The sequence below is a fragment of the Camelus ferus genome, chromosome 15, assembly GCF_009834535.1.
Source record: "Camelus ferus isolate YT-003-E chromosome 15, BCGSAC_Cfer_1.0, whole genome shotgun sequence".
NCBI lineage: Eukaryota > Metazoa > Chordata > Mammalia > Artiodactyla > Camelidae > Camelus > Camelus ferus.
Window position 1 is genome coordinate 32,945,896 of NC_045710.1, and position 20,103 is coordinate 32,965,998.

Genomic DNA, 20,103 nt, shown 5'->3' on the forward strand with positions numbered 1-20,103 from the left:
TATTTAAATAAGTTAAAATTTAATTTTAAATTTAATTTATAAAAGTAAAATATATTACATTTTGTTAAATTATTTTGTTATAAAAGATAGTATTTTATCATTACTGAGTGCATTATTAATAAGTTCCCATTGTTGAAAAATTAGAAAAAGAGGTAAAGGATAAGAAGGAAAGCTGAGGCTGTGAACCAGTTGGTCATTGAATAAAGGGCTCCCAGTGAGAAATTGTGAGGGTTGGAAATGAAGTCTTGGCTGTAGTGGGAATAAAAGAGGGGAGAGTAACTTCAGAGGTATTAGCAGTAATGTATTGGCTGTAGTGACCAGGTCCAGCTGGGAGGATAGACACTACTCTCTGAGACAGGGAATACATGAGGGAGGGCAGGGCTGGAGGCAGTGATGGTAGGATTGAGTTGGGGACATGTTGACTCTGAGATGCCTGTGAGAAATTTACATGGAGCTGTCCAGCCTTTGGACATTGTCATAAAAATTCAGGAGAGAGGTCCAGACTGAACATCTGATTGGGGATTTGTTAATGCCTAAGTAGTAGTTAAAGCTGTAAAGTAGGTGTCATCCCCAGGAGAAGTACCTTGAGTGTGAAGAGAGGAGAAAATACCTTGGGAACCATGGTACAGAGTACCATCCTAGGATGAGTGTGTCAAGGTACCTGGAGGGAAGGACCTCACAGATAGGAGGAAAAGTAGCAAGGGATGACACCATGGAATCAAAAGAGCAGATGAGTGGAGAGATGGATACCCTTCCTCCCAAGCAGGAGGGAATGCCTCAAAGCCAGCTCTGGATGCAGATACATGTCCTGTGACAGGGAAGGGGTTCCAGGAAGAGGTGATTGGGCAGAGTGATCATCTTAGTTCTGAGTCTGCTGAGGGCATTGCAACCAGAGTTCCCTTAATTCTGAAATAGGAGATCCTGTCAAAGTTGAGGTGAGAGATGGGGGTGGTGTGGAAGGCATGAGAGGGATTAGAAATAGCTGTTGTGGGAAGTGAGGACGACCTGACCCAGCACAGGAGGAACTGCTGACTGCTGACACATCTGGTGTCCTGGGGGAGCTTCCCAGACATTCCGGTTTCCCTTCCTAGAATTCTAGCACACAATCTGAATGAAGCAGGGCCTGCCCGAAGTCCTTACCATTAAGTGACACTAAAACAAAGGAAGAGAAAGGAAAAGATAGCAGCAGGAATCTCGAATGTTTTCAGCAGAGGAGTGATGCATTTTTGGAAAGTTGAGTGGGGTTGCTGGGAAGCACAGAGCCCACTTTGGATGGGACTCTGATGAGGCCATGTCTGGTTTTTAGTAAATATATTAATTATTGATCTATCTAGGGAATCTAAATGAAGATACTGTCATCTCATAAATATTGATATTTTAAGAAGGCTGCCCAGACACCCAGACGTGGCTGCTAGGGCTTTGGGTCCCTAGATGACCCTGGAAGAAGGCTGGGCCCAGGGACAGTGTATAGAGCTCTATTTTGGCAGGAAACACTGGCAAGCCTGCTCAAGTAAAGGATGGGGAGAATGAGGCTGCCTAGAGCAAGGATTCCTGTGCACTGGAGCCCAGGGGGTGGGGGGAGTCAGGCCACACAGAGACAGACTGGTCAGAATTTAGGGCCCCAAGCAAAGAGTCACGGATCTGCCCTCTCCTGTTCCTCTGTGACTGTTACTTGGCCATTTCTCCCTTTTTTCTTCTGCTGCTCTTTTTTCTCTTTGTATCTCTCTTTAATTCATAGACATTATTTTTTTAAAGCAGTTTTGGTTTCACAACAAAACTGAGCATTTTCCCATATACTCCCTGCCCCCACATACATCGAGCCTCCCCCACGGTCAGCATCTCCCACGAGAGTGGTACATGTGTTACAATCACTGAACTTACACTGACACATTATAATCACCCAAAGTCTATAATTTACATTCATTTCACTCTTGGTGTTGGACATTCTATGGGTTTTAATAAATGTATAATGACATATGTCTACCCCTAAAGTATCACAGAATGGTTTCACTGCCCCCTAGATTGCCTGTGATTTTTTCTCTCTTTTGATCCTTTCTCAACTTCAAGTCTTTTTGTCCCTGCAGGCCCCTTACCCTGTGGAGAGGATGCTGGCCACAAGAGGCCAGGATGGGCCAGAGCAGGGGCCCTTCTCCAGAACTAAGCCTGGTTCTGCTCTCAGCCTATGATTGCTAAGTAAAAGAAATCAAGACTTAATGACCCGCCTGGGTTCCCGGAGCAAGTCCCCATGGAGCTGGAGTTAACCCAGACAGCCTGGCTCCGGTCCATGCTCCACGCCCTCTCCTGCTCTGAAGACCCCTTCAGATCTTCTCTTTGGCTTGATCAGGCTGGTTTGGCCTCTTGGGCTAGAGTCCTGTCCCTGGGCCATGGTGGGATACCAGCCATTTGGCCTGCTGATCTATGGCTTCAGCTTTGTTGCCATTTCCACTCCTGGGGATAATAGGTTTAGGTGTTTCTAATGAAACCGGTTTCTCAAGAGCTTGGGTCTATAGGGAAGGACCCACGAGATTGTCCTAGTCAGCCTAAAATTACCTGAGCCACATAGATTCGAGTGTTGTGTATGTACTCTTCCAGGGACCGCCCCTTCATCAGCCAGGTAGAGGGAACATAGTTACCCCTGTTTTACTGGTGGGGAATGGAGAAATGGAGAACAGTGTGCACAAAAGGACACAAGCAGGGACCTGTGGGGACCCACCTCTGTCTTCTGGGCTGCTGCTTCCCTGCCTACGGCCCAGAGGGGTCAGATGCTGGGAGGATGCTGATGGGCAGTTGTTGGGTAACTGAGCTCCTTAATCAAAGGCAGAAAAACACCGTCAGTAAGGGAAAAGGCAAAATACCTTATTCCTGTCTTTTGTCTTATGATGCAAGTGTCCTCATAGTCTCTAAGTCTCTCTCCAGACTCACTGAGGGTCTGTCTGAGAGCCTCAGCCACTGTTAGATGGTACAGAAATTAGCTTCAGACATTCGGATATTAGCGTCACTAGGTCGCTGAAGCATTTAAATCCTTTTTGTTCTTCACTATATTTTAACTGTACTGCTTCCCCAACCTGACCTTCACCTACACAGTGAACCCCTCGAGCATCCTTTTGCACCTGTGTTTTATTTTTCCATTGACCCCTGGAGTCAGTTTCCCCTGGAGGTAAAGACTCCCAATACATTATGATTTTTGTTGCCTTCTCTCAAGAAGACATGGCGCTTGCACCTGCCCTGTGGGCCACCCCGCAATTCTCTTCCACCCATGATCTCACACTCACGTCTCCAGCACAGCCACCCTGACATCATCAGGCACTGGGAGACAATTTAACAGAAAGCCAGACCTCTTTCCACAATTTACAGTCTGTCCCGAAGGGCCCTGCACAGCCCTGGTTTTCCTACCCCTATCTGGGGTGGGCCCCCTGCTCCTGCCTGTCTGCTCTGACTGCAGCTCCAGGCCAAGTGGGGAACCAGGTACACTTGGGAAAGGTCTGGCCTGGAGATTCCTAAAGAATTTCCTTCCTGGTTCCCTGCCTCCCTCTGAGATCCTATCCTAATAACAGCTATGATCCGAGGCTGCTTTTGTGGGCTAAGGAGCAGAATATCACTTACTTTCCAAGCGGTAACAACGAACAGGCCATCTTGTTTGGGGGCAAACCCCTTAAGGATGGAGTTGTGGCCTGTAAAGATCCCAGATTAGGAGTCCAGGGAACTGGTCTGTCCTGGTTCCCTTACTGCCTGGCAAAGAAACTGCAGGCGGAGCCCCCTGGCCAGGTGACCCTGGGCTTCCTTTTAACCCCACTGCCTGCTATCTTCTGAGAGTTATAATGAAACCAGAGTAATCTTAGCTGCATTTCATGGAATGGCTGTGGTAGCCTTAAAGATAAGAGAAAGGAAAGGTCTTCTCCCTCCTTCTCTCCTTCTCTTTCTCCCTCCCTCCTTCCCATTTTTAAAAAAGTGTTTGGATTTTTTAAAAATACACTGAAGACATGGAAAAAGATTTTTATTCTCTCAATTTCTGAAAATGTCAGTCCTTTACTGTTACTTTTTTTTTTTTAACAACTAGGTTTCTTGTCATATCTTCAACTTTTATTTGTATTTTTAGAATTAAAAAAAAAGAACACAAGTAATACATAAATAATTCTTACCATAAACGATTTAAGCAAGACTTAAGTATATGTATAAAACATTAAACCCCTTTATGTTCTCTTTCCACGTCTGTCCCCAGACTTAAATATTACTAACAATTTGCTGTGGGTCCTTTAAGGCCTTTTTGTGTATGTCTGCTGCACAGATACTTGCACATACACATAAGCACCGTATTAGGTATCTATTGCTACATAACAAATTGTCCCAAAGCCTAGTGGCTTAACACAACCAGTATTTATTATATCAAGAGTTTCTCCAAGTTATAAATCTAGATGCACGTTAGTTGAATGCTTCTGACTTAGGGTGTCTCATGAATTCACAGTCAAGCTGACAGCTGGAGCTTTGGTCTCATCTGAGGGCTTGCAAAGAATCCCCTCCCAGCTCACCCATGTGACTGTTGGCAGGAGACATCAGCCTCTCCATGGGATAACTCACAACATGGAAGCTAGTTTCTTTCAGAGCAAACAAACGAGAAAGGGAGAGAGGATGTCTGAAACAGAAGCCACCCTCTTGTAACTTAAACTTACAGTTTCATTCTGTCGCTTTTGACATCTTCTGTTCCTTAGAAGAGAAGCATTCTGCCTAGCCCCCATTTAATGGGAGGGAATGATGTAAAGGCTCAGATACTAGAAGGTGGAGATCATTATAAGCCAAGTTAGAAGCTGCCCACCCCTCTTCGCACCATACACACACCCCCACACCAATTCGATCACCTTCTCTGGGAGGTCTACTCTGACCACCCTTTTAAAAATTAAAGCTCCCATCTCTTCCTTCACCCTCCTCTGCTTTTTTTTTTTTTTCTCTGTGACACTTGTTACCTTCTAATACTCTAAATTACCTATATTTTGTATTTATTTCTCTATCATCAGAATATAGGGTCCATGAGGGCAGAGGTTTTTTTGGTCTATTTTTGTTCTCTGCTGTTTCTTCAACATCTAGAACGGTGCCTGAGACATTAGCATTCAACAAATATTTGTTAATTAAACCTCTATGTGCATTGGTCTGTAATTTGATTTTCCTACAATGTGGTTTGGAGTATTTCTAAGTCAGTGCATATAAGTTTACTTCTTTCTTTTTACTGGCAGCTTAATATTCCACATTATGGCTATTCCATACATCATTTAAACATTACCTTCTCATACATACATGTTTATGCATATGTATGAGTAGTTATGGAAGAAAGGCCCCTAGAAGTCCTGCAGTAACTTCAAGCCCTTTTGTGGTTGAACCGCATAAGGAGGGAGTTACATAGGATGCTTTTTGTTTGTTTTTAAATAAGTCGTTCACTAACTGCTTTACCTTCTTTTGCCTTGACATTTAATTTTGCATGCTCAGAAATACCTGTGTAGTGACTTTAGGATTTCAGTTCCCTGTTATCTGTTGGAGTCTGCTCATTGATGTTGCCTGTGTATTACTAATTTCCACAGAGTTAGAATACACTGAAAAGCGTGGCATCCTGGTTTGTGCAAGGCATCAGTGAGAACTTGGAGATACAGCATTACTTTAGCTTTCTAGAAACTTGCCCTCTACTTGGGCATTAAACAAAACAAGTTAAATAACAGATAATAGTTCAAGCAGTGGGTCAGAAATACATGTGAGCAATTCAAGGACAAGAGAGGCCAGCAGGACTTGGGCGGTCAGAACAGACTTTCTGGGGGAGATGGGGCTTGAGCTATACTTTGAGGGAGGAGAAGGACCTGGGGAAGGAAGATATTCTAGGTAGGTAACCAGATAGAACTAGAGGGCAGAGAAGGAAGGAAGCAGTTCTCTGCTCAGAGCTGCAGTGCTGCAAGAGTCTTCTTGGTGGATTCTGAATCCTTTGCAGTAGCAGCTGGCGGTGCCTGAGGACTATGACAAATGCCCCCCATTGTGCACGGAAGGTCAGTGGAAGACTCAAGAGTTTTTGTCCGGGGAATGCTGGGTGACAGACAGGTAGCCAGCCTTCACTTCTGGAAAACTTTGAATGATGATTCCAGTGTGATCAGGACTCCCTAAGTCTCTACCTGGGGACAGTTGGTGCCCAGTGTGACCCCCCAAGGACCTCCCATTCTCTTCTACCCGGGACTCTACATCTGTCACTCTTACACCCCTCCACTGCACAAGCACACCACTTACTACTCGTAATTGTGCTCTGCTTCCAAACATGACAGAGCTGACTGTAACCTATTATGAAATCAAACCACTGCCCTGGCTTACCCTCTGGGGCCAAATCACACTCATCACCCTATTGTAAAGAGATTTCTGCAGGACAATAGGCCTGCCTGTCTCCCCAGGCCTGGCTTTGTCATTGTTCTTGCAAGGTGGTCCGCTTGCTTTGGAAGAATTCCTGGCAGCCTGACCTGCCTCATTGCAACCCTAGCTTTAATCTCAGCTGTGAAAAGGGTGGAAACATGGAAACCAAAATGAAGGTCAGTGTGCCCAAGCCCCTGTCTGTCCTGAGGATGACACTGCTGCCACCGCAATGCAGCACCCAGCACATTGTGGGAGCTCAACAAATTCATGATGAAAACTGGGTAGCGGCACAGTCATGATCCTCCTTTTAGAAGAGCCCCAGCAAGCCTGCTCTGTTTCTTCCCAGCACAGTTTATCCAGGTGGAACTGCTGAAAATTAACAATGAGAGGCAGCCTGGAAAAGGAAGCCTTCAGGGCAGCCTGGGGCTGGGGGTGGGGGGGTACTGGCAGCTTACGGCTCTGGGCCTGGGTGCTCACTGGTCAGGATGGGGCAGTGGAGTGGGGACAGGGGAGATGTGACTTGGTTTGTCTGACCCACATTACTGTAAATGAACTTAAGGTTTCTTTTGCTTCCTTCTGTTTTCTGTCACTGATCTGCAGCTTCCAGGAGCCTCACTGTGGCTGCCTAAATCATGTCAAGTTCCCATCTCTCAGCCAGCTTTGCCCTCGTGTTTCTAGACTTTTCAAAGTCATTCTTTCATGTGGTCCATTTTAACTGACATATGATTGGCATTTTTTATTAACATGTTAAGACAACTACACAGTTCTTCTAGGGAAATAACAAAATTTTTTTAAAAAATGAATAATTAAGTCCCCAAAGTTTGTTTCTATTTTGCTGACCAGCCAACCTGAGCTAATTGTTTCATTAGGATGGACAGGTCTGGCATTACACCACCAGAGGGTGCCAGTGGCTAAATCACGCAGATAAGCTGCCCTTGCTAAGAAATTCTTAGTTTGGTTGCTTCATCCTTGTCCTTTCTGTCACCTCAAAAAGAGACAGAAGAGGACTTTCATGGGGTTGGTGGGCAGGTACAGGGAAGGTGAACTGAGTGTCAAAGGGTATCTTTTGCTAAGGGGAATGGGACAGAGAATTCAGAGCAAAGTGCCTGGAATCTGTGATAGGCCTGAGGATTTTCAGACATTGTTAGTAATAACTCAGTGGAAGCGGCACCATGGCCAGGTGGTGGTGGAGCTTCCTCGTTTGTTTATATTGTCTGAGAAAGTTCTATTCCCACCAGCATACACGCTCCCCCGACCCTCTACACCTTTGGTTCTGTGGTCATCTTCAGCTCTGTATTCAGTTCAGGTCTTCAGACGTCAGTTGGGGAGGAATGTGGGTGGGGCTTGTATTGTCCCTCCCTCCAAGTCAGTGACCAGGGCATGCAGGAGCAGTAGGAGGTCTGGCCACCATCCTGCCTGGTTTCATTCCAGAAACTCTGTGTGTGTGTGTGTGTGTGTGTGTTTTAGACTTTTAGAGCAGTTTTAGGTTCACAGCAAAACTGAGGGGCAGGTACAGGGATTTCCAGTATACCCTCCTACCCTCCTACATGGACAGCCTCCTCTACTATCAACATCGCCCCACCAGAGTGATACATTTGTTACAATCCATGAACCTACATTGACACATCATTGTGTCTCAGTTAACATTAGTGATCACTCTTGGTGTTGAACATTCTATGGGTTTGGACAAATGTACAATGTGCTGTATCCACCATTATAGTATCATACAGAATAGTTTCACTGCCCTAAAAATTCTTTGTGCTTTGGCTGTTCATCCCTGCCTCTCCCCAACCCTGGCAACCTGGCAACCACTGATTCTTTTACTGTCTCCGTAGTTTGCTTTTCCAGAAATGGTTGGAATCACAACATACAGTCTTTTCATATTGACTTCTTTCACTTAGTAATACGCAGTTACATTTCCTCCATGTCTTTTCATGGTTTAATAGCTAATATATTTTTAGTACTGAATAATATTCCATAATTTGGTATGAGTGTACCACAATATATTTAGCCATTCACTTACTAGAAGATGTCTTAGTTGCTTCCAAGTTTTCATAATTATGATTAAAACTGCTGTAGATACCTAGATTTTTTTGTGGACATACATTCTCAATTTATTTGGGTAAATACCAGCTGTATGATTGCTGGTTTGTAGCCTAAGAGTCTGTTTAGTTTTGTGAGAAGCCTCCAAACTGTCTTCCAAAGTGAATGTACCATTTTCCATTCCCACCAGCAATGAATGGGAATTCCTGTTGCTCTGTATCCTCATCAACATTTGCTGTTGTCAGTGTTTTAGATTTTGGCCATTCTAATCGGTGTGTAGCAGTATCTCCTTGTTGTTTTAATTTGTGATTCCCTAATGACATTTGATATGGAGCAACTTCTCATATGCTTGTGTGATCTGTGTACCTTCTTCAGTAAGAGTTCTGCTTGGGTCTTTTGCCCATTTTTTTTAATTGGGTTATCCATTTTCTTATTGTTGAGAGTTAAGAGTTCTTTGCATATTTTGGATAAGCTTTTATCAGATATGTGTTTTGCAAGTATTTTTCTCTCAGTCTGTGACTTATCTTCTCATTCTCTTGCAAAGCAGAAATTTCTAATTTTAATGAAGTCCAGCTTATTATTTCTTTCATTAATCATGCCTTGGATGTTGTATTTAAAAAATCATTGCCATCGCCAAGGTTACCTAGATTTCCTCCTATATTATCTTCTAGGAGTTTCATAGTTTTGAGTTTTATATTTAGGTTTGTGATCCATTTAGAGCTGCTTTTTGTGAAAACGTGTCTATGTTCACTTTTTTTTTTTTTTTTTGCATTGGATGTCCAGTTGTTCTAGTACCATTTGATGAAAAGACTATCTTTGGCACACTATATTGCTTTTGCTCCTTTGCCAAAAATTAGTTGTATATTTATGGAGGTTATTTCTTCTCTGTTCTGTTCCGTTAATCTGTTTTTATCTATTCTTTCACCAATATACAACTGTCTTGATTATTGTAGGTTGACAATAAGTCTTGAAATCAGGTTCTCAGTCCGCCAACTTTATTCTTTAACATTGTGTTGGCTATTCTGGGTCTTTTGCATCTTCATATAAAGTTTAGAATCTGTTTATATCCACAAAATAATCTTCTGCGATTTTGATTGAGATTTAATTGAATCTATAGATCACATTGGGAAGAACTGACATCCTGACAACACTGAGACTTCTCATGAATACCTCATGAGAGATATTTCTATGAACAGAATATCTCTCCACTTATTTAGGGTATTTGTTCATTTCTTTCATCAGATTTTCATAGTTTTCTTCATAGATCTTGTACATATTTCCTTAGATTTGTACCTAAGTATTTCATTTTTTAGGTGCTAATGCAAATGGTATCATGTTTTTAATTTTGAATTCCATTAATCGTTGTTGATACATAGGAAAGCGATCTATCTTTGTATACTAGCCTTTTAGTAGCCTTGTGTCCTGCAACCCTGCTACAATCACTTGTATTAGTTCCAGGAGGTTTTTTGTCATTTTTTTTTTTTCAGATTTTCTACATAGATGATCATGTCATCGGCAAATATAGTTTTATTTCTTCTTTTCAATCACTATACCTCATATCTCCTTGTCTTGTCTTATTGTATTAGCTAGTACTTCCAATACAATAGTGAAAAGGAGTGGTGAAGGGGGTATCTTTGCCTTGTTTCTGAAACTAAAGCACTTCTATTTTCTCACCATTAAGTATGATGTTAGTTGTAGGTTTTTGTAGGTGTTCTTTATCAAGTTGAAGTTCCCCTCTATTTCTTGGTTCTTATTATGAATGGATGTTTGTCAGATGTTTTTTCTGCAACAATTGATAGGATTTGTGGTTTATCTTTTTAGCCTGGTGATATGATGGAGTACATTAATTGATTTTCAAATGTTGATATAGCTTTGCATACCTGAGATAAATCTCATTTTGTCATGGTTTATATTTCTTTTTATACATTGTTGGATTCAACTTGCTAGTATTTTGTTGAGGATTTTTATGTCTATATTTGTGAGAGATAATTATCTGCAGTTGTCTTTTCTTGTAATGTCTTTGTTAGTTTTGATGTTAGGGCAATGTGGGCTTCATAAAATGAGTTAGGAAATTTCCTTTGCTTTCATCTTCTAGAAGATATTGTAGAGGATTGGTATAATTTCTTAATGTGTGGTAGAATTTACTACAGATCCCATCTGAACCTGGTACTATGTGTTTTGGAAGGTTGTTAATTATTGATTTTATTTCTTTAATAGATATAGACCTCTTAAATTGTCTATTTCATGTGTGAGTTTGGGCAGATTGTGTCTTCAAAGGATGCTTTTGCTGCATCCTGATAATTATTATAAGTTGTATTTTCATTTTCAATCAGTTCAAAAGATTTAAAGATTTCTCTTGAGATTTCTTCTTTGATTTGTGCTATTTATCAGTATGTTGTTTAATTTTCATGTATTTGGGGATTTTTCAACTATTTTTGTTACTGATTTCTAATTCATTGCCACTGTGGTCTGAGAGTAGACATTGTATGCTTTCTGTTCTTTTAAAATTGCTAAGGTGTGTTTTATGGTTCACAGAGTGATCTGTCTTGGTAAATGTTCCATGTGAGCTTGAGAAGAATGTGTGTTCTGCTGTTGTTGGATGTTGTAGTCAGTAGATATAGTAGTCAGTTATATCCAGTTGATTGATGGGGCTGTTGACTTCAAGTATATCCTTACTGATTTTTCTGCCTTCTGGATCTGTCCATTTCTGATAGAGGGGTGTTAAAGTCTCCAACTATAATAGTAGGTTCATCTATTTCTCCTTGGAGTTCAGTGTTTTTGCCTTATGTATTTCGATGCTTTGTTGTTAGGTGCATACAGATTAAGGATTTTAATATCTTCTTGGAGGATTGAGCCCTTTATCATTATGCCCTTTGATATCCTTGATAACTTTCTTCATTCTAAAGTCTGCTCTGTCAAAAATGATTATAGCTACTCCTGCTTTCTTTTGATTAGTGTAAGCATGGTATATCTTTCTCCATACTTTTAACTTTAATCTATAAGCATCTTACATTTAAAGTGTGTTTCTTGTAGATGATATATAGTTAAGTCTTATTTTTTGATCCACTCTAACAATCTCTAATCAGTGGGTTTAGACCACTGACATTTAAAGTGATTTGTCTGAGAAAGTTTTTATTTCTCCTTCACTTTAGAAGGGTAATGTCACAGGGTACAGAATTCAATGGGTTTTTTTTTTCCTCTCAATACTTTAAATATTTCACTACACTCTCTTCTTATGTGGTTTCTGAGAAGTCAGATATAATTCTTATCTTTGCTCTTCTATAGAAAAGGTAAAGTGTTATGTTCCTCCGGCTTCTTTCAAGACTATTTCTTTTATTTTCTGCAGCTTGTATATGAGTTTTATTGTTTTGGGGTGTTATTGTTGTTGTTGTTGTTCTTGTTTATCTTTCTTGGTGTTCTCTAAGCTTCTTGTGTCTGTGGCTTGGTGTCTGGCTTTAATTTGAGGACATTCGTAGTTCATTTTTGCTTCAAATATTTCTTTTGTTCATTTTTCTCTTTCTTGTCCTTCTGGTATTCTCATAATACATATGTTATATCTTTTGAAATTGTCTCATGGTTCTTAGATATCCTGTTCCTTTTCTTCTTCTTTTTTTCCCTTTGCTTTTCTGTTTTGGAAGTTTCTATTGACATGTTCTCAAGCTCAGAGATTCTTTCCTCAGTTATGTTCATTTTACTGATTGGCCCATCAGTGGCTCTTTACATTTCTGTGACAGTGATTTTGATCTCTAGCATATCCTTTTGATTCTTTCTTAGAATTTCTCTCTCTCTCTCTGCTTGCCTATCTGTCCTTACATACTGTTTAGTTTGTTGATTAGAGCCCTTAGCATATTAATCATAGTTGTTTTAAACTCCTGGTATCATTCCAACATCCCTGCCATGTCTGGTCTGGGTCTGGTTCTGCTGCTTGCTCTCTTCCAGCTGTGTTTTTGCCTTTTAGTATGCCTTGTAATTTTTTTCTTGATAATCAGACATGATATATGGGGTAAAAGGAACCACGGCAAACAGCCTTTAGAAATATGGTGCTAGAGTGTGGGGGAAGGGAAGCATTCTACAGTCTCATGATTAGATTTCAGTCTTTTGGTGAGCTTGTGCCTCTGACCTATGACCCTCATACGTGTTTCTAAGGGTTCCCTGCCCTCCCCCTAATGGAACAGGATAGCTAGAGTAGGCTAGAGTTAGGTATTTCCCTTCACCTAGGTCGGTTATGATCTGATAAAGCTACAATAGTTCAGTCTCTGTTAAAATAGTTTCTCCTGAGAGCAGGCCTTGTTAAGAACAGAGTACTCTGGTGTATTTCAAAATACTTTCCCTCTCCCCCTGTCAGAAGCATAAGGGAATTTTTCTCCAGTATTCACTGTGAGAACCTGGTCAGACAGCTAGAGGTAAAACAAAAGTGTGGGGGTCTCTATGATGGGGTAAGCCCCAAGTCTTTGACTCTCAGACTTGTCCACTCTGGGACCCCAGCAATTTGCCAGTTTCAGTGCCGGCTTCCCTACCCTGTGCTGGTTTCCGTGGGAGTGGCTGCTTGAGAGTTTCTGCACCACTGAGTTGTGATTCATTGTAGTTACCTACCTGTGTCTCCCACTGGGTGCAGTGGTTTGCCCTGTGACATTAATACTCCAATAATTTTTAAGAAGAGTTGTTGATCTGTCAGTTTGTTCAGCTTTTTATTCATTAGGACAGAGCAACAACTTCCAAGCTCCTGACATGTTGGACTGGAAACCAAAACCGTTTGTATTTTCAACTTTGATGTCCTGCACCAAGGACAACTAAGTGATGTGGACAAAACAGAGATACTCAAGTATGGCCTTTGTTCCTTTGAAGCTGGACTTTGGATTTGGAAGGTCATCTCATTCAGTCTCCTTATTTTCAGATGAGCATCCTGATAGGCTCTACTCTGGGCGTTCCTCTCTCGGTAATACCCCCACATTTCAGCAGAGTAATAGAGTGCATTATGCACAGGGGACACATTTGGGTTCACCATCAAATGAACTTTCTTCAGATAAACTAATGGTCAGTGTTCTGCTCCCTGAAAGGAAATCTCAATGTAATTTTTATTTATCTATAAACAGTGGGTATCTCTGTATGGTGGTTTGATGGATGATTTTAGTTCCATGTGATGGGGTGATGGGTGATTTTTAAATTTTTCTCTTTTGGGCTTTTCTGCATTTTCCAAATTCTAGCAAACGAACATGCTTTCCTTTTACGAGTAGAACAAAATAAGGTACCGTTTTAGGCCATGACCATTTGGAAGTCTCTTCTCCATGTCTCCTTACAGTCTGCAAGATGAACGTTCACCGGCGCTGCGAGACCAATGTGGCTCCCATCTGTGGCGTGGATGCCAGGGGAATTGCCAAAGTGCTGGCTGACCTAGGTGTCACTCCAGACAAAATCACCAACAGTGGCCAGAGGAGGAAAAAGGTAACTGGCTATTTGGTGGTGTTTCTGGAGCATTTTGTGAGACTACATCTCTGTGCTGACTTCCTGAGAGTCCCTTGGAGTGAAGTGATAAGACTGCTGGGTTTGAGACACTATACTCAAAGCAGCATGTGCTTAAAGAAAAAAGAAAGCAAAAGAGAAGGTCAGGTAGGTAACATTAAAGTCTTCTTTGGTTCCAGAAGTGGAGAAAAGCCAAGCAGACCTCAGTGTTGTGTTTCTTAGGGGAACATTAACTTCGAGATGAGGACTTCGAAATTCCCTTTGGGAAAAGCTCCTCTCTAGATAGGGCCATAGACTGATCTGCCTCTGGGACTGGCATAAAAGCAATGTCAGGGTTTGACCTTTGCCTCTGGTATCACTGTAATCAGGATAAATGGATGGAGAGCTGGAACCACATTCTTTCCTAGGGAGCAAGCCAAGGAGATTTGTGATAGTGCTGGCACTCGCTGCCCGAGGAGTATTGTTAATGCCCCACGACATGAGACATCTGGGCCTGTCTTTGGAGACCAAAGCCCTGTCTCTATCCAAGTGACACTCTGAATGTCAGTAGGAAGAGATCCATTTGCTAAAATGCTATTTTGGTAAGTCAGGGCCCGCAGATGTAAATAGAGCTAAAGGCATCCGTAGCATTTTGTTTGAAGGCCTTTCTTAGCCTTGGCGCCTAGCCTAGAAAATGTAAGAGGTTCCTGAAAGAGTGACTTCTGAGAAAAGCAGAACCCTGCTAACTGGGCAGGAAATTCTGGTGGGGTGGGCACTGGCACCGTGGCCCAGTGTCAGACATTTTTTTACTAGAAAAGCAAGTCTGACTCTGGGTGCCTCTGCAATCTGGACTTCTAAACGTTCTCCCTAAAATTTGCCCTGAAATACCTCCTAAAGGCCTCTGTGTTGCCCTTCTCATTTTAGAAGCGGCCCACGCCTTTTCTCTGCTGCCCCTCAGAGGAGCCTTTTCCCTTGAACAGGAAGGTTTGTGTTGTTTCCATCTTCTTAAACTTCCTCTTTGCCTTTCCATTAAGCTGTTTGTGAGGGTTGGCGAAAAAAAGACTCTCTTCTCCTGGTTAACTGTGACTCTTCTCAGCTCTGTGAATCCCTCTGGTGGAAATGGGTTTCAGTTATTGATCCAAAGAATTGGACTTGAAGCAGAATGTCAGCTCCCAGTAGTCTGGGGCCCCACCAAGGAGGTAGGGTAGACAAATACCGTTTGATGACAATGTTGAACATGCACGTTTGTGAGTTCTTCAGACAGCCCTGTTCAGGAGATGTGGTTTTGTTCCTTGCTAGAAGTAAGCTGAGACAGAATCTTTATTAATTGAAACACTTCAAAGAAAACTCAGTACCTGCCCTCTCCCCCATATTTACATGGACCATAATCCAGTAGCCAGACATCATCTGTCTATCTTAGATTTGGGAGAGCATGGAAAAATTCAGGAAGGAGCAGAGTAAAGGGCCAAGGGACTTCAGTCCTATTATTTTTATTACTGTGATGCATCTGTTGCCAAAGTGGGAAAAAGCCAAGTGAACCAAGTAGGGGAGCTCAGGTTAGTACAAGAGGATGAGAGACAAGTGCCCTTGGTCAGAAGCGAGGAGGGCTCCTTTGCAGGAGGTCAGGTTTGCTGGAACTTTGGTTCCCTTCACATTGCCCCTCGCAAGGAGTCCAGCATCCAGAAAAAAACGTGTGCAGAGCTAGCAGATCTAACAGATCAGGAGGAAAAGGGAGCAGAAGTGCTTGTGGTCTCTGAGTCCCAACCTCTAACTTTAACGGAACTTAAAGTGGATATGCCAGCATCTATGCCAGGAAATAGACTTCACTGGGGGTGTCTTATTAAGATTTGCTGACAAATAACAATATATCTGAAAATATTTATTGAGGTCTTTTGGGTTTATCACTTTGTGCAAGTCACCAGGGGCAATGCAAATACTAGATAGGGGCCTTCTTTCAAAGAACCTACAGTCTACCTGAGTAGAGAGCCCCAAACTAAATAAAGCTGAACAAGATGATGAATAAATACCAAGTCAGTGTTAGAGACAGCAAGTGCCAAATTGCTGTGGATGAAGTAACTTGCATTGCTTGGGTAGGTAAGGGAGGTTTCATGGAAGGGGTACAGTTGAGCTTTGCTTAGAAAGGTCAGTTGTGTTTGGGTAGAATAAAGTTGAACATACTGATGTCTCTTGTTTCCTTCCTTTTTGTTGGCAAATGAAACCTTGAGTCTCTGCCTTCAGAATATCATTTCAGCAAGCGCCACCTTGCGCCAGCGGCCCCTCTGGCCCCTGGTGTTGTATCCTGATGCTTTTGACCTCAGGGAAACTCACCACGCTGCCTTCTGATGCCTCTCCCCCCTCCTTCTCGCCCTCTCTAGCTCATTGCCGGTGCTGAGTCCCCGCAGCCTGCTTCTGGAAGCTCACCATCTGAGGAAGACCGATCCAAGTCAGCACCTACCTCCCCTTGTGATCAGGGTGAGACCCTCAGACTGGCTTCTTTACCTCTGAGCTCTGTCCTTGGGAACACCAAGGAGCCTGAGGCCTCTCCACCCAGGAACAGCCTTGTGAGCTGAAACAGCCAGCAGCCCTGGAAGGCCTTCAGATAGCCTTTCCCCGCTGACTCATGAGCTGTGCTTTCACTCTCCAAGACTCTCTGGAGGGTGAGGCACGACATGGCTGTGCCTGCCTTAAACCCCTCCCAGGCAGGGTGAGAGCCAGAGAACGTGGGATGTTGTGGTTGGTTCTTTCCTCTTGCCTCTTTCCCTGGCTCCACGTGTAGGAGAGGAAGGGTAGAGCCTTCTCTCACCGCTCTGCTCAGTGTCTGCACCCAGGCCTGTCAGTTGACTCTGACTTCCTTCCTTCCTGAGTCTAATCATTGTACCCAAAGCCTGAGATCAGGGCAGGAGTCGGGATGGGTGGGGAAGACGTCTCCCATCCTGGCGTGGGTGTATGGGAGGGGATAGGAAGATGAGGCTGGTGAAGAAACTGCCGGAAGGAGTGGGGAGGAAGCCAGCCCTAGGCCTGACTCCCCTCTGAAGCTGAGCTTAGCATATCTCCTTCCCTATGAGAATGTGTTAAAGTAATCAAAGGTTTCTGAATTCTGCAGGCATCCCAGAATGCCGAGGCTAAGGAGGGACTTACAAACTTAAGACTTTCCCCTCTGGTGACCAGAACCAGACCTCACTGGGAAGGGATGTTTGCATCTGCAGAACAGGATTAATCATCATTGAATCATAGCAGGAGAGCCTCGATTTTCTGTAGCCACTTTGGTCTTCTTTATCCTCTTTTTCTGCTCATAGCAACTCTCTGTTCATGCTGCCTTACCCAGATTATAGAGCAGGGAGTGGAAGGTCAGAGAGATGAAAAGGTTTGTCCAAAGGTCAGGAGCTAAGTCAGCGGTGAGGGTGAGACCATATGCCCCCAGCTGAGGGACCCCTCTCAGGATCTGAACCCTCCCTGGAGGTCATGACTGTGACCCAGCTCTTCTTACCCAGCAGTAGCTAAAACGGCTGAAGGGGTATGTGCCAGTCCTGAGGCTGCAAAATAATTGGTCTGAGTCCCTCTTCATGTGGCTCTGATTTATTTTCTGTGTCTTTGTACTCTGCTTCATTTCAAAAGAGATTTGACCCATTCTTAAGTCATCTGACAGTATGCTTGCAGCCTCCAAATGAAAAGGTATTATCCCGGGCCAGTGTGCCTGTTTTCATGTTTCTTTTTTTAATGCTGAGACATCCTTTGAGCTTCAAGGAGACAGAGTTACATGGTAAAGAGACCCCAGGTAAGAGTGAGGTGACCAGTTTCTAGGCCTGGCTCCTGCCCTGCATGCTGTCCAGCCCAAGCAGGACATCGTGCCTCCAGGGCCTCTCTTTGTCCATAGTCAGTCCAGGTACCAGTCTTTCCCAGCAGTGTTATGAGCACAGATGGATTTGAAAATCCTCTTAGCAAGACATGGCATTATTGAACAGAACAGAAATCAGACACAGTTTCTCTTTCTTCTGTTATAAGAACACATGGGAAGACATTTTCTTTAAGCTTTGGCATCCTCAAGCACCCAAGTTCTGTCTTTCAAAATCTGTGTAATAACTTGCCTTAGGAACTGAGACTTTCAGCTCTGCTGAGACTAGAAGTTATGCTTAGTTAAGAAGAAGTGATCGAGAACAGTGGAATTGGTGCGGGCATATCTGTGGACTCAGAAGCTATCCTCACCCCTCCTCTTCCCCTGCCCTGACACATCTCAGAGGAGCTGAGCTCCTGATCTAAGAAAGATCTCCAGATTCCTGGGGTGAGCTCTCATGGGCCTCTGTCCTCCTGAAAAAAAGCCAAAGTTCTTTTAATGTTAAGCAGCACCTGGTCACTTATGCCTGGTTCTGATTTCAAGGCTTAATAGTTTGTGTTGCCCTTCTGTGAACCCAGTTATTCATGAGCGTCTTTTAAAAGTGGATTACACTTGGGGGAGGGTATAGCTCAGCGGTAGAGCGCGTGCTTAGCCTGCATGAGGTACTGAGTTCAATCTGCAGTACCTCCATTAAAAAAATAATAATCCTAATTACCTCCCCCCAAAATTAAAAAAAAAATGGATTATGCTTGAGATGCCCATTTCCCTACAGAGGAGTGTATGTCTGGGTGAATGTATAGCTCACAATGAAGCTTCCTCAAATAGTTAAGGTCAAAGGATCACCCAGTGTTATCAACCCCTGGTAATTCAGGTCACATACTCTGGCTGGGTGCAGGACTGTGTCAGAGTTGTGAAATTGCGCTGAGGAATCCCTTCCCCATCCGAGAGAAGTTTGCAACATGTCACTCTTGGGAAGCAATTCTTTGGTTAATGATAAGCCCGTTGCTCATTTGGTTAAATAACCTTGTGTAAGATGGGTATTTAGAATGAACTCAGCACCAAGGACAAATAAAGTCCGTAGGAAGTAAAGGCTTCTTAGTTCCAGCTATTGAGGTAATTACGTCACTGATAATGACTGGGACGACGGTTCTCCATTAGTCCTTGTTCTAATTTTCAAAGGAAACTTGAAGGGTCCGTATTGCCTTTGGGACCTTGCAAGTTTCCAGAGAAGACCAGGATTCCTGCACAACATATAGGATAATGGAATGGGCTTTCAGAGAGGTGGCCTGGCCCCAGCATAAAAGGAAGATCTAAAGGAAGCGGTTGGTAGGGACCGTGTCCTCTGCTTCTTTGCACCCAAGCCTTGCTGTACGTTAGGTGCCAGTGAAAGTATGCAGAGCAAATGAAGGACCATAAAGGGACATCACACTGGGTCTGTTGCTATGAAGAACCAGGAAGAGGGTTGAGAGCTCGTGGTGGGGAAATTCTGAGTATTGAATCCTAGTGGGAAGGGCTCATGAGGTCTGCACTAATGCATGTCTTGTTCCCCTTGGCCCTAGAAATAAAAGAACTTGAAAACAACATCCGGAAGGCCTTGTCGTTTGACAACCGAGGGGAGGAGCACAGGGCCACATCATCCACCGACGGCCAGCTGGCAAGCCCGGGCGAGAACGGTGAAGTCCGGCAGGGCCAAGCGAAGCGCTTGGGCCTGGATGAGTTCAACTTCATCAAGGTCTTGGGCAAAGGCAGCTTTGGCAAGGTCTGTGTGATCGGGGATGGGACTGCTGGTTTGATCTAAGACTAAGCGATGAGCCTTTCAGCCTGGTCTAGTTCTACTTTCCTTCCTTGTCTGAAGGTAAATGGCCTGAGGCCAAGCAGATGGGAGCGAGGGTTCTGCTGCTAATGAGCTGTGGGCCGTTAGTGTAGTCGGTCAACCTCTTCGGGATTCAGTTTTTCTCGTTCGTCAAATGGGGACAGGAGTCAAGTGAGAGAGCAGATGAGAAAGCACTTTGAACAGATGCATTTGCTTTCCATGTGCTTGGGATCCCATTATCAGTAATAGTAGCGATAGCTTTCTTCCCTTCAGAGATCCACCTGAAATTCTGTTTTGTTTTTTTAATAGAGGTACTAGGGATTGAATCCAGGACTTCATGTGTGCTAAGCACATGCTCTACCACTGATCTGTTACCCTCCCCTGAAATTCTAGCTTTAATTCATGATGAAGACGTTGGAAATGAACTCTCGAATCTCTGCCCTCAGTGAACTTGGGACTCAAAGCAGATTTTAGCACATACTACTTTGGAAATTAAATGTTATTTAACTGACTTCTCTGGCACTGACTAAACATCTTGTTTGTCCTCTGCATGTGCCAAGAGAGTGAGAATAATCACCACATGTCTTGGATCAGGGTCTGCTGC

General features: G+C 43.3%; 1 protein-coding gene across 3 annotated transcripts in view; it reads left to right on the top strand.

Annotated features, from left to right (window-relative positions):
* Nucleotides 1–20,103, top strand: part of PRKCE (protein kinase C epsilon) — a 470,469-nt gene that overhangs the window by 302,907 nt on the left and 147,459 nt on the right. For all 3 annotated transcript variants that reach the window (XR_004326300.1, XM_032497439.1, XM_032497438.1), the window contains exons 7-9: nucleotides 13,715–13,857; nucleotides 16,230–16,326; nucleotides 19,246–19,445. Coding sequence is in view for 2 of the 3 variants with exons in the window: in XM_032497439.1 (XP_032353330.1) it covers nucleotides 13,715–13,857; nucleotides 16,230–16,326; nucleotides 19,246–19,445 (440 nt within the window). In the remaining variant the exon portion in view is untranslated. The remainder of the gene's footprint in view (nucleotides 1–13,714; nucleotides 13,858–16,229; nucleotides 16,327–19,245; nucleotides 19,446–20,103) is intronic.